The sequence below is a fragment of the Giraffa tippelskirchi genome, chromosome 12 (genome assembly GCF_054371585.1).
Source record: "Giraffa tippelskirchi isolate mGirTip1 chromosome 12, T2T-mGirTip1v1.2.pri, whole genome shotgun sequence".
In the NCBI taxonomy this organism is placed as follows: domain Eukaryota; kingdom Metazoa; phylum Chordata; class Mammalia; order Artiodactyla; family Giraffidae; genus Giraffa; species Giraffa tippelskirchi.
Genome location: NC_137286.1, coordinates 26578805 through 26592398, shown reverse-complemented (window position 1 = coordinate 26592398; position 13594 = coordinate 26578805). Strand labels below are relative to the sequence as shown.

General features: G+C 31.6%; 1 protein-coding gene across 20 annotated transcripts in view; it reads right to left on the bottom strand.

Moving 5' to 3' along the window:
• Positions 1–13594, bottom strand: part of HECTD1 (HECT domain E3 ubiquitin protein ligase 1) — a 74045-nt gene that overhangs the window by 29062 nt on the left and 31389 nt on the right. For all 20 annotated transcript variants that reach the window (XM_081548011.1, XM_081548012.1, XM_081548010.1 and 17 more), the window contains exons 13-22: positions 10978–11200; positions 10217–10480; positions 10020–10096; positions 7281–7415; positions 6610–6756; positions 5676–5770; positions 3963–4068; positions 2071–2205; positions 1194–1333; positions 584–907 (exon numbers count right to left, since the gene is read on the bottom strand). In XM_081548011.1, coding sequence (XP_081404137.1) covers positions 584–907; positions 1194–1333; positions 2071–2205; positions 3963–4068; positions 5676–5770; positions 6610–6756; positions 7281–7415; positions 10020–10096; positions 10217–10480; positions 10978–11200 — 1646 coding nt within the window. The remainder of the gene's footprint in view (positions 1–583; positions 908–1193; positions 1334–2070; positions 2206–3962; positions 4069–5675; positions 5771–6609; positions 6757–7280; positions 7416–10019; positions 10097–10216; positions 10481–10977; positions 11201–13594) is intronic.

The window sequence follows — 13594 nt, the reverse complement described above, 5'->3', positions numbered from 1 at the left end:
GCTTGAAAATATTACCTATTAATCATGTTAAGAAGCTCCCTCCATACATCAAATACAAAAAATAATTTAATCTACACTCTATCTACTCAAAATGTGCCACAATATACAGTTAAACTGTATTAGAACTAAATTTTATAGAAACATAATGCTTTCTGCCTGTAAAAAAAAATACATATGATCAATATATAAAATTTAGGAAAACACATACATAAAATAAGAAAAATCAATAGTCACTGTTAATTTGTCAAACATTCACATACATTGTGTGAGTAAATGGATAGTTTAGTTAAAAGTTAATTCTTTATTTTTGCTTTTATCGGTGTGCTATATACACACATATATAGCTAGGTATCAACTTCTTTTTAAATAACTTCAGCTTCTACTAAAGTTTAAAGCATTTGATGGTTTTCATAAAGTCATTTTTCAAAGTTTTAACATCTAAATTACAGTATCAAGTGATATTTTTAGCAAGAAAATCTTGTTTCAGTATCTCATAAAATAGAGAGCTCTAAGAGGATATAGTTATAAAAATAAACAAAGCTCTTTACTGAGTTTTCCAATTTACAAAGACTCCTCAACTAACCCTGGTTCATTGAGACTGCAGTCATCAACATGGGTATACAAAGAAGTCCAGTTCTGTCCATCTTTGGATACCTGGAAAACCCAATTTCTCAGTGCAGATCTTCCATAACCACGAGCATGACGAAGTGTATACGCTGATGGTATCACCCAGAGACCCAGATCTATGGCAAACCAGGCATTCTTATCATCATTGCTATGACAGTTTAAAGCTGAATTGTCACGACTCAATATGTCTTCTAAGCGGCCATAAGGTAGATTTCGCCCTTCTGATGATGTTACTACTACAAGTCCATAAGCAGCTGGATTAACCCATTCATATGCAGTTCTACATAAAAACAAAGAAAATACTCTTAAGCAGTGTTAACAGTTAACACTTTTAAAATAACTGAATTTGTTCAGACTACCTTTTTTCCACATAAAATTATATTAAGAAAAATTAGATATTTAATAATTTAAGCAACTTCTCTTCATAAAAAGAAAAATTTGGATGGTCTTAAATTTAACCTAAAAGATGAAATTCCTAGAACGACAGAATATTCAGAGTGGTTTCTACTACCTAGATTTCTTTTCCGGGTGAATATTTTCAATCTACATTAAACAGAGTGACTTACTTGGCATTTGTTCCAATCCAGTAAATGATTCCATTTTCATCAAAATCATGCTGGTGTCGAAATATAAAATTTTGGCCTTCTCTTAGTTTTCGAACAAAAACAAATGAAGATCGGTCAAAATCGTACCACTGCTTTGCTACCTAACCAAAGAAAATATGGAAGACACGTAATGATGATATTTTGAAGTTCACTGCCCACTTTGTTCCTAACCCTTTAATGTGATTTTTTAAATAATCAATATTCATTAAAAAATATTTGAAAAAGAAAAATAACTAGAAAATTCCCTAACCATAGCACCCCACTATTAATATCAGAGAGTATTTCTTTAGTCTGTTATTTCAACAGACAGAATAAAACAAAGTCTCGATCACACTGTACAAAAACATTTTCCTCTTATCAGTCTGTACATTATGATAGCCAAATAACAGTCAAACTAATTGAAATAATTACTGAATTGATATTCCTTTACTTATTAGCTTATTACTTATTAACTTATTTACTTATTACTTACTTATTACTTTACTTATTAGCTTATTACTTATTAACTTATTTACTTATTAGGGAAATGGCAACCCACTCCAGTATTCTTGCCTGGAGAACCTTGTGGACAGAGGAGCCTGGTGGGCTGCTGTCCATGGGGTCGCACAGAGTCGGACACGACTGAAGCGACTTAGCATTAGCATTAGCATTACTTATTAGCATTAAGGTTCTGCTCACTGTTTTAGTAGTATAAATAACTATAATAGACATCTTTATAAAGAAACCATTTATAGTCTAAACATTATTTTCTAAAATGGAATTCCCAAACCACTTTTCTAAAGGGCTAAACCACAGCAAAAAAAGCTTATTTCACACCATGTCTTTGCCAGAAACTCACCATTTTTAAGAGATACTGTTCCAGAGATTCAACTGTAGCTAAGGGTTCCATCTTCAACATTCTGCCAGTCCTGTCTATTAATGCGGTTTCACCAGGCGCACGTTCCAACCGAAATCTTAATCTTCTTGTAAGTATCTACACAGAAATGATTAAAATGCTTCAGGGAACACTGTGCTTTTATCTTAGTATTTTGAAAATGAGAAATGTCACATAACACAGCAATTGAGATTAATAAAGTATAACCATAAAGGAAGTATCAGTATCTGTTTCCTACTAAATGTTTTAAAGAGGTTCACTGAATAAGTAATAAGAAACAAACTACCTATCACTTAACAACTTCAAACATACATTGTTTAAATAAAATTATTATAAATCACTTAATAGATTAACAGAAATATTACAGCCTTAACTGATAACTTGCAATTTTCCAAGTAAGTTATAAAAAGCAGCTAATTAACATATGCTTTTAAAGTGAGAATGTATTAAATAATCTATGGCTAATAAACTGAAAAAATACAAGACATTTTAAAAGCTTCCAATCCAACGTTTCAGTAAATAAAACAAGTATGTGCTTCATTTCTGTATAAATTTTAACTAATTTCTATAGCCATATAATTAAACATTTATATGTACATTTGGGAAGCATTTTAGACTACAAAATTACCAGAGGGCACATCCCTAGCTTTCCTGTCTTTGTATCTTGCACAGTCTCCTGAAATGATATACATACAATAAAAGATGTTGGTGCTCCTATGATTGTTTAAGTATAAGCTGGGAAATCTCCAGTCTTTGAGACTATTTCTATCTCATTCACCTATCAAAGATAAAACCTTTAAAATAATAGACAAAAATCCCCCTGTTCCTCTGTAATGTTCTGTTTGAAGTAAAGCAAAAAGTAGACCTCTACAACTTATTTAATATATGTACCATGTCAGATATAGTAACAATACTGTAACTCTCTGAACAAGCTTTCTAGTCTGGAAATCTAGTGCCTTTGGTAACACTAATGGGTTCTTGGAGGAATGCTAAGTGTTTTGTACTGGGTGGGTATTGTTAGTGCAAATATAGTTTTTTAGTCACTTATTAAAGGCTGTATTTAAAAGAAACTATTTGATGCAGAGAAATGCAGAAAAGGTCAAAAAAAAAAGTAGAGAAATGCAGAAAAGGTCAAATAAAAGCAAGATTCAAGCCCAAATAACCTGTGAGTAAATACTAAAGTAACCTACAGAAAAGGTAAAGATCTGTTTTGGGATATTAGCAGTAAGAATATTTGTTTTATTTGTTCATATTGGGATACTAGATGATAACATAAGGATAATTTAATGAATCAATAAGAAAGACAACCAAATAATATTTAGGAAGAAAACAGGCTTTTTATGAAACCATGTGATAATGGCAGATTTCCAAAAGGATCGATAGAAATAGCTAAGGAAGGCCATCTCTACTCAATGACTGACAGAAAACAAGAAAAAAAAATCATGGCTGAAATATTTTCACATTTTCTTACACACTGAGTTACACACAGAGATGAAGGTACTTAATTCATAAACAGATGGGACTTAACTCTAGAACAAAAGGATTTTCTTTTTTGTTTTCCAACTGAGAGTGTCATTTTCCACTTATGATCTACTAAATATGATTTACTACTAAAAATAAACATTGAAATACTAATACATTCAAGAGCCATTAAAAAGAACAATCAAAAGGCACTCAGGGTTAAAGAATTTAACTATTAAGCAATCATTAAACAATGATTTGTTTGTCACAATTTGTTTAAACATTCACAATCATTCTTTAATAAAATATAAAATATTTTTGTTTTTTTTTTTAAGAAAAGTAAGACTGCTTCTAAATGCATTTAGCAATAACAGCAATTGCATTTTCATGGTTACCTGGAGGTTATAAGTGGATCCTGGTGTATCATACAAATGGAGAGGTAGACGTTCAATAGACTCTAGTACAGCTATTAACTTTCGGATTAATGCAACAGCTGGTCGGCTAGGAAAACAAGTAATTGTTAAGAACTTCCACGTAAGTTCAAACTAAAGTTCATACATGATCTGCAATAGCCAACCTCATACAGACCCCTACTTTCTGTATTAATGCAAAGTGAAGTTTAGTTTTGCATTAGACTACAACTGAGTAAGCAAAGATAATCTCATAACTCAATTTCTTTACTTACTAAAGTATTTCATTTTTCATATGAAACTTTCACAACTGCATTCAAAGTAATGTATAATTTAACATGTATTTTATTTTTTAAAGTTTAAACAATCTTATTATATAATATTTGATACATATAACAGAATATATAAAGCAGTGAAGTTTGGAAAATGATAATATTGTTAGCGAGGCAACACTGGTAAAGTATTTCTGGAAAATAACATGACAAGTTATACCAAGAAGTTTTAAAAAATCATCTACTCACTAAAACTATTTAAAGCAATTTATATACAAAGACATTTTCACAAAGACAAGTATATTTCAGTATTAGTAATAATTTGCAAAGAGTTAATATGTTTAATAGACTAATGTTTCAATAAATGATTATATATCCATATAATATAATACACACTCATTTAAAATAGTATTTAAAATTAATGGAATTGAATTTCATTTATTATTTTAAAAACCCAATCATATTCAAAAGTAAATAAAATCATAAAAGGAACCTTTATCAACTCACAACCCAGCTTCAACAGTTACCTATTAATGGCCAATTGATTTCTAGCTATATCCCTAATCATACCTCCCCTTCCCATGTATTTTGAAGAAAATGCCAAAGCATTTCACCCAGAAATACTCTTGAGTATATAGCTATACAGAAGAAGTTTTAAAAAATAAAATCATATCATCACCACACCTAAAGGGGAATGAATACTTACTACTTAATATCATCAAATATATAATCAGTGTTTAGATGTCCAGCTGTATCTTAAACATTATCTAATTTAAATAAGTGGTCAGCTGCATTCATAGCAGACATGGACTTTTTTCCTTTTGTTCCATTTAGATTAAAAAATACTTTAAAAAAATCTTTCCTTTTTAATATATTTATAAGCTACTCTTGTACTGAATAAAAAAGTTCCTATTTTGTACATGAACACTATATTAGACTATTTCAAAGGAAACCTATCAACTTACAAACACTTCAAACATGAAATTAAGCCAGAAAGAAAAACACCAATACAGTATACTAATGCATATATATGGAATTTGAAAGATGGTAACGATAACCCTATATGTGAGACAGAATAAGAGACACAGATGCATAGAACAATTTTATGTACTCTGAGGGAGAAGGTGAGGGTGGGACGTACTGGGAGAATAGCATTGAAACATGTATATTATCGTATGTGAAACAGAACACCATTCCATGTTCGATGCATGAGACAAATGCTCAGGGCTGGGGCAATGGGATGACCCAGAGGGATGGGATGGGGAGGGAGGTGGGAGGGGGTTTAGGATGGGGAACACATGTAAACCCATGGCTGATTCATGTCAATGTATGGCAAAAACTACTACAATATTGTAAAGTAATTAGCCCCCAACTAAAATAAATAAATTTATTAAAAAATAAAAAAAAAAGAAATTTGGGGACTTACCTTTCGTCATCTTCATTTTCACTAAAGGCTGTTTTAAAAACATTTATTCTTTCTACCAGTTGACTACAATCTTGTTTCATATCTAAATCCACGCTCTTAAAAATAAAAAAAAAAAGTTTTATGGCTGATATTGAAATTAATCAAAAAATATTCTCCAAAGATGAATATTAACAGACATACAAAATTATCAATACAATCTAAGGGAAATCATTATTTTCTTTCAATTAAATTTTTTTATTGTATGACCAGTAGATCATGGCTAATATCTTCAATGTTATAATGGGTAACAATTACACTCCTTTCCTCTAAGTGTATACAAGCTACTTTCAGATTACGTATAAACATTTTGCATTTTAACAGTACTATTTACATTAATTAGTATTAGAAAGAATATGACTGGTATATCAAAACAATGATTTCATAGACATTATTAAGTGATATAAAGTGATGATATATCAAGATAATTTTAATAAAGGAAAAAATTTTATCACAATAAAGAGATACTAACACAGACTAAACTGAAGGGAAATATAAGGCTACTGGTAAATATTGATACCTGTCAAATATTCACATAAACTTCCTAAACTGTCATTGCTCATAACTTAATCTTATCCAAATATTTTAGGTATTTAAAAAGGCCTACAGACTAACTCTATTTTACAAAAGTTATGAGGAAATCAGAGCAGTGAATAATGTTAAAGTGTTTTTTTCAAACAAATCTTGAATAAATTAAAATCAGGTAACTAAAAAAAATCTAAACTCAGTTGTTTAATTCAACTGGCTCAAACTACTGATAAAACTTAATGGCTGGAGAAATTATAGATGTTAACATTTAGTACAGTTTTTAATACTCCTTGACAAAGTAAACCTTGCTCTGTCAAAAGTGTAGCTACAAATAATTTTCTAATTATACACTTCATTCTGTACTACTTACATTGTTTAAAACAGTAAGAAGCGCTTGCACCAAGCCACTACTGCACATCTCATATGGTGAAATTGTGTTTTCATCCTTCAAAAGTACAATCAGATTTTCTAAAGCTGTCTTCATTAAATCTCTCCAAGTATTCTCACTCTCAATACACTAAAAGAAAAAAAAAAATTTTCAATAAGGATGATGAAAAAAACCAACAGGTCTTAATATACTTAATTTATCAGAACATCAATTACCATGAAATTAGACATTAAACAAGATTAAGAAATTCAAATTATTATGCAAATTTTCTCTACCAGACTTGGCAACCTCGTTTGTTAAGGGCTGATCATAAATATCTTAGGCTTCACAGGCCACGTATCTTGGTCACACCTGTTTAAGTGTCATTATAGCCACTATAGCAGTTACAGACAACATGGAAATAAATGAGTGTGGCTGTGTGCAATAAAACTACTACAGAACAACAATTTTATACATTCATATAATTTTCAGAAATCATGAAATATTGTTCCTATTTTTGATACGTGTTCAACCATTTAGAAACAAAACCATACAAAATTTAATCCATGGGTGATAATTTGCCGACTCCCTAATCAATATCCGGGATAGTAAGGATAAAGAAGAAAAATTAAATTAAGATCACTACGTGTCATAAAATCTAGAGGCTAACATACTTGTCTATTTGTATGAAGTTCCCAAGATGACTCTAACTGAGTTGCTATGTTTCTGAGTGTTACCACTACTCCACGAGGCATGCTTTCAACAGCTTTAAAGTGGTCGTCATATAAATCTCGAGCCATAGTCCGTACCTACCAAAATAAAAATAGTAAATGTGAATTTTTACTACAATTAATAATTTTACCAAATCTTCCTTTTAAATATATAACCTTTAAAGTTGAGATGTTTGGCCAGTTTCAAGATCCAAAAAATGTTACTACTTCTATGCACATACATCATAAAGATTTAACGGTTAAAAAACCACTCTAGCAGATTTTAGGCAACTCAAAGAATGCATAATTTTAATTTTTGGTTATTCAAACTTTATGTTCATATACTAAATAGAAGCTTATTTCAATTAAATAAAATTAAAGCTATAAAAGCTAACTTTGCTCTTTTTTAACAATCTGTTTTATAGTGAACCAATTAGAAAATACAAATAAGCAAAAATAAAAGGAGAGAAAAAGGAAAAGAAAATTAAGCCATCAATTATAACCTTTTAACATTCCAGTGTATAGTTTAACTTGATATGTCTTTCTTCTATTTACAGTATATTATTCACACAAAATATGATGCTCATGTATTTATATATTACATCAAGAGCAAGAAGGACTATTGTCAGTTTGGGCACTAATTACCTCTCATTTAAATTAAAGTAATATTATTTGAGAGAGGAACCCACACATGTCCAAGCCTTGGGTCTGATAAAATTTTGTACATAACACTTTTTATGATTTATTACAATTTCATTTATATCACAAACTAACCTAGCATAGCTCTAATGTTAATAGAAAAAATTTTGCTCTCTACATGAATTAATGATATGTTACTATTCTATTTTAGTATGCCTCTCAGAATTAAAAGATAAGTAAGTTCTGAATATCAGGCAACAGTAAAGAAACTATTCCTTTATAAACAGTATTAAGAAATAAAAACAAGTTAAAACTGAGTGTATACAAAACTATTTTTTATAGTAGATAAAATGATTTTATTACTTTATAATAAATAAAATTATTTTTACCTAAAGTTAGTATATTTTGATACATACAGCTTTCACACACACAAGAATAACCACATGATCACTGAGTTACTACTGATTTCAAGAAACTGAATGAATAATTGTATTTTTTAAGAAAATTAAATTAGAGGACCGAGACTATGCTCTCTTTGATTTACTTTTCTTTTGTATTATAAAGCTCACTTCCCTGTGAGTTAATCTAGATTTGGGTGGTTAATACGATTTCCTGGTAGCTCAGACGGTAAAGAATCTGCCTGCAATGCAGGAGACCCAGGTTCAATTCCTGGGTTGAGAAGATCCCGTGGAGACGGGAATGGCAACACACTCCAATATTCTTGCTTGGAAAATTCCATGGACAGAGAAGCCTGGCAGGCTACAGTCCATAAGTCGCAGAGTCAGACACAACTGAGCAACTAACACTTTCACATTTTATTCCAAAAACTCCTGAGATAGCTGAGTGGTAGTTTATAAAGAATTTAAGAGTTGAGCTTCTTCATTTGAGAATTTCATACCTGTGAAATCAACTAGTCACTCAAATTTATTTGTAATCCACAGATCAATACTTGTAGCACCTTTCACAGTCATTTGTGGGCATGTGTATGCAGTGCAGCAAAAACTTAAAAAATGTGACCACAGCCTCACAGGAACCTACACCTGTATTTCTCCAAGAAGCAATTCATGGAAACTTTACAGAACATAACTACCATGAAAAAAGTAAATTGTGTTTAGTCCAAATTCCTTTTACCATATAATGGCTACCTTCAATTGAGATATTTCTTCCTCAAATGCCCTTAAGATATCCTGAATTGGAAGGACTCTCTAGCTTCACAGTCTACATTTACCACTGGAAATTATTATATGTAATAATTAATGTCTTCATATATTATATATAGTGCTTCTAGTAAAATCCCTTACTACTATTTCTAGGGCCAAAGCCATGCAAACACAAGTACCCTCCCATCTCAATTACTCAAAGGCATTCTTTATATACTGTATGAAAAAACTGTATCATTATTATATGTAAAATAAAAATTTATCATCAGAAGATAATAAATCTAACCATGAGATTTTACTTTCTTTTTTAAAAATAAAAAATTCAATAACAATTGATATGATAGATGGAAATATAATAGGTTTATTAAAAAATGTATACTAAATGGACAGAATTTAAAAATTAGTAATTTAAGTCAATAACATTTGCTTCTGTATCTTTTTGAGACGGTGACTTAAACTAAGATGGCCATTAAACTAAGTATCAAATTATCTGGGTCTAGATCCAGGAATTCAAACTGCTTCATCACAAAGTATTTAATCAGGATTACAAAATATAATAATGCATATTCAATCCCCCTGTATCACTAAAAATACTACTATTATTAATTGAAGTATAAGTTTAAAGCTTCGGTGACATTAAAAACTCAAGATGATTTTAAAATAATTTAAATTTTATTATCTCATCAATTTTATTTCTATTTTAATATTGGTGTTTAGTGTATATACATAAAATTACTAAAGGTATACATATTATGAAAAGTGAGATAATGAACACTGAAAAAGGAAAACTACAAATACATTAGACTAGGGTAGCCTATGCCTCAGTTTTTGAACTGCCAATAATCTACCTCTAAAACCCTATGTCAGTGTAAAAGACAAAACAAATCAAATTCCACAAATTCACCTTTTGCTTAGTTTTTTCTAATTTAGATTTTAGTTTTCTTCCTCTTTTGCCAGTCCAGCCAGTCACAAATTCTGAACCTTAAAAAGAAAAAAAAAAAAAATTTCACAGAATGTATTTTGTGAAATTTAACAATTTTTGTGCAATTTAACATATTCATTCGTTCTTATTCTGCTAAACTGACATACCTACATACTTACCCAGAGAAGTTTCTGCAGTAAATGAATGCCTGGTTCCTCTATTAGATTCAAACACAAATCCAGGTAAATCTTCTTTCAATACTGTTGCCTGTTGGCCATCTGAGTTATGAATAGCAATTTCTCCTTCTTTCAGACATGTTAGTGACCAATTCCCTACAGTGAGTTTAGTGGGTCCTGGTGCTGAGAGTATAGGTTGACTTGAAGTAGATGGCTTTACTTGGCCTCGTGCTCTTTGTAACTTCTCTAAGAATTCACTTCTACTTTCTATAAAGACAAAATGCTTGTTTTAAAACTTCATTCCTTTCAAATATACCATTAAAAAAAAAAATGAAACTACCTACTGGAATATCAGTTTTATTAAAAAAAAATTCACTAAAGTTTTGTTCTTTGATATACTCTCACTAATTTGCTATTATTTAGGTTCAGGCATAAAAACAATCCTCTGGCCAAGATTTTTTTGAAGTAGAAGGCTTTTGGGAAAATATACAATTTGAGACAGCATCAAACATGTGCAATTCATTATTGCATGATAATAGGCATCTTTACCTAAAAGCATGGTGAGAGTAATCCGTGTCTCATACAATAGAAAGACATGAAATGCTTTCATGGTACAATCACTTTCTCTGGTGATATTAAAGAAAGGGCCATATGATCATCAAGGATATGCTACTGCTTTGACAATGGTGGCAGAAATGAGCAGAAAAACAAATTATCAAAATTACAGAAACTAGTAAAACGATTTTGTAGAAACAAAGTATTACCTGAACTATCCGATCCACCTTCGGGACTACCACTTGAATACATGGTGGCAAGTTTTCCATCCAAGATAAATCTAAACCATCCATTACTGCCATTAGATAATTCCAAGGCTGCTGCATCACTCCATATATACAAGCAGTCCCTTCCCCTAATGATGGACCAATCTCTCCAATGATATGGTTTACCTTGCTGCAATTCTTTAGCATCTTCCTGTGGTTCATCTTCCTGAATGTGTAAAATTATTTAATGAAATGTGGAAAATAATTTATATTTAAAATATTTGTAAGTATTTATAAAAACATGACCATGAATCAAATTTAGAATTAAAACATCCTGAATATAATATTCATCTGCCTGTAGTTTAACATGTATTATGATTCAACTAATTATCTATAATCTTACAAGTCTGTCTTAAAAATGATTAAGAAATTCACATGACCTAAGTTATGACATTTCCAGGTATATGGGTAAAGAAAACAAATGGATTAGCTCTAAACACAATTACCTAACTATCTATGACTTGATAAACTCAATGTATCCCTGGGCCTAAGAGATTATTTGTAAAAAAAAATGGATGTTTACACTAAATCAATGGAATCCAAACCTAGCAGTGTAAAAGAACCACCAGAGATGTGTTTTATCAATAAAACACCCTTAGCCAAGTGAATCAAATGTACTGGATCATTCCTATAATGATAAAAATGTTAGTTATAACATGTTTAAAAAAATAATAATTTGTAAACATTGTTTGACTAGCCTGGCATCCTAAAAGCTTTGATTTTGTTGATAACAATTAACTATTAAGAATATTCATCATTAACATATGATTTTGGCAAGTGTGTGCATGTATAGGTAAAGTATTTTTAAAGTTTTATAGACTTATTATACTTAAAAAAAACTTTGAGGGACTTCCCTGATGGGCCAGTGGTTAAGAATCTGCCCTCCAATCCAGGGAATTTGGTTCCACCCTAGTTCCCTGATTGGGAAACTAGGATCCCACATGCCATGGAGCAACTAAGCCCAAGCCACAGCTACTGAGCTTCCATGCTACGGAGTGTGAGCATCTCATCTAAAGTACATGCACCTCAATGAAAGATCCTGCACGATGCAACAAAGAGCCAGTGTGCCATAATGAAGACCCGACACAGCCAAATAAATAAATAAATATTTAAAAAAATTCAATGCATCTTTCACATGTTTCTTCCCTGAAGTAGTAGTAGTTTATAACACTAAAATAAGATTGCAAAATATGGATTATAAATTTCTCTAATGTAAGTATTTGTGCTCCAGACCATGCTAGATTAATAAGGATTAAGACTTGGCTATCCATTGTAAACAAATTAAAAACCAGACAAAATATATGAAAAAGTGTTTTCAGATACTGGACAACAACCAACACAGGATTGCGTGATCTCCTAGAAAACAGAAACAAGTAAGGTAAGCCCCTTAGGCTAAGACAGTTTTCTGGTTAAGGTCTTAAGAAAAGGGAACTGAGTCCAGCAGTGTAAACAAATCTGTCTTTGAAGAGATTAAGGCAAATGGAATACCATGGTAGATGAGTTCAGGATCAGGGAGTCAAGCAAAAAAGACCTCTAGAAATGTGCAAAGTGGTCTCCAGGACATCTCTACTGAGTATCAGACCACCTGTATACAGGTGATGTTACACATAAGGCTGGGCAAAGAACGATTTGAAAACGGTAAGCTGGAAAATTCAGAGGTCACACAGGGTGATCATACGTTTGCATTCCAAACAGCCATAGTGGAACATCCTCATACCAATAGTTGAGACTTTTTCCAAATCTGATGATAACTGTAGGCCCAGAGAGCAGAGAAAATGAAATAATCCTGAGCCGGGGCAGACCCCTACATGTGCATGCACACATACAAGCTAAACACAGCTAAGCACATGAAAGACAAATTGCTAAAAACAAGTTATAAAATCTTAAGAGTAGCCAGAGGAAGAAAAGATTCAATATACATAAAGGAACACGATGAAAAAATAAGGCAAACTTGATAGTATATAACACTACGCACATCCAGTGACAATGGAGTATCTCTTCAAGTACTAGAAAAATGGCTGGCCAAGAATCTCTGCAGGCACTGAAAATGTCCATTAAAAATCAAGGCCAGGACTTCTCTGGTGGTCCAGTGGTTAAGAATCCACCTGCCAATGCAGGGGACACAGGTTTGAACCCTGGTCTGGGAAGACAGAGCAACTAAGTCCGTTCGCCATATCTGCTGAGCCCACACACCCTAGAGCCTGTGCTCTATAATAAGAGAAGCCACTGCAATGAAAAGACCACGTATGGAAAAGAAGCTCCTACACTCCAAATAGAAAAGACCATGCACATAGTAACAAAGATTCAGTACAGCTGAAAAATATAGGGGAGCAAAATCAGTCCAGTGGTTAGGACTCTAAGCTGCCACGACAGGGGGCACAAGTTCGATCACTGATTGGGAAACTAAGATCCCACAAGCCATGCAGCATGGCCGAAAAAAAAAAAAAAAAAGATATTTTCAGACAAATAAAATCTCCAGAATTTTCTGCCTTGTTTTGTCATTTTCTAAATAATGTATTTTGAAGAATAAAAGTTTAATTTTAATGAAAACAATTTACTG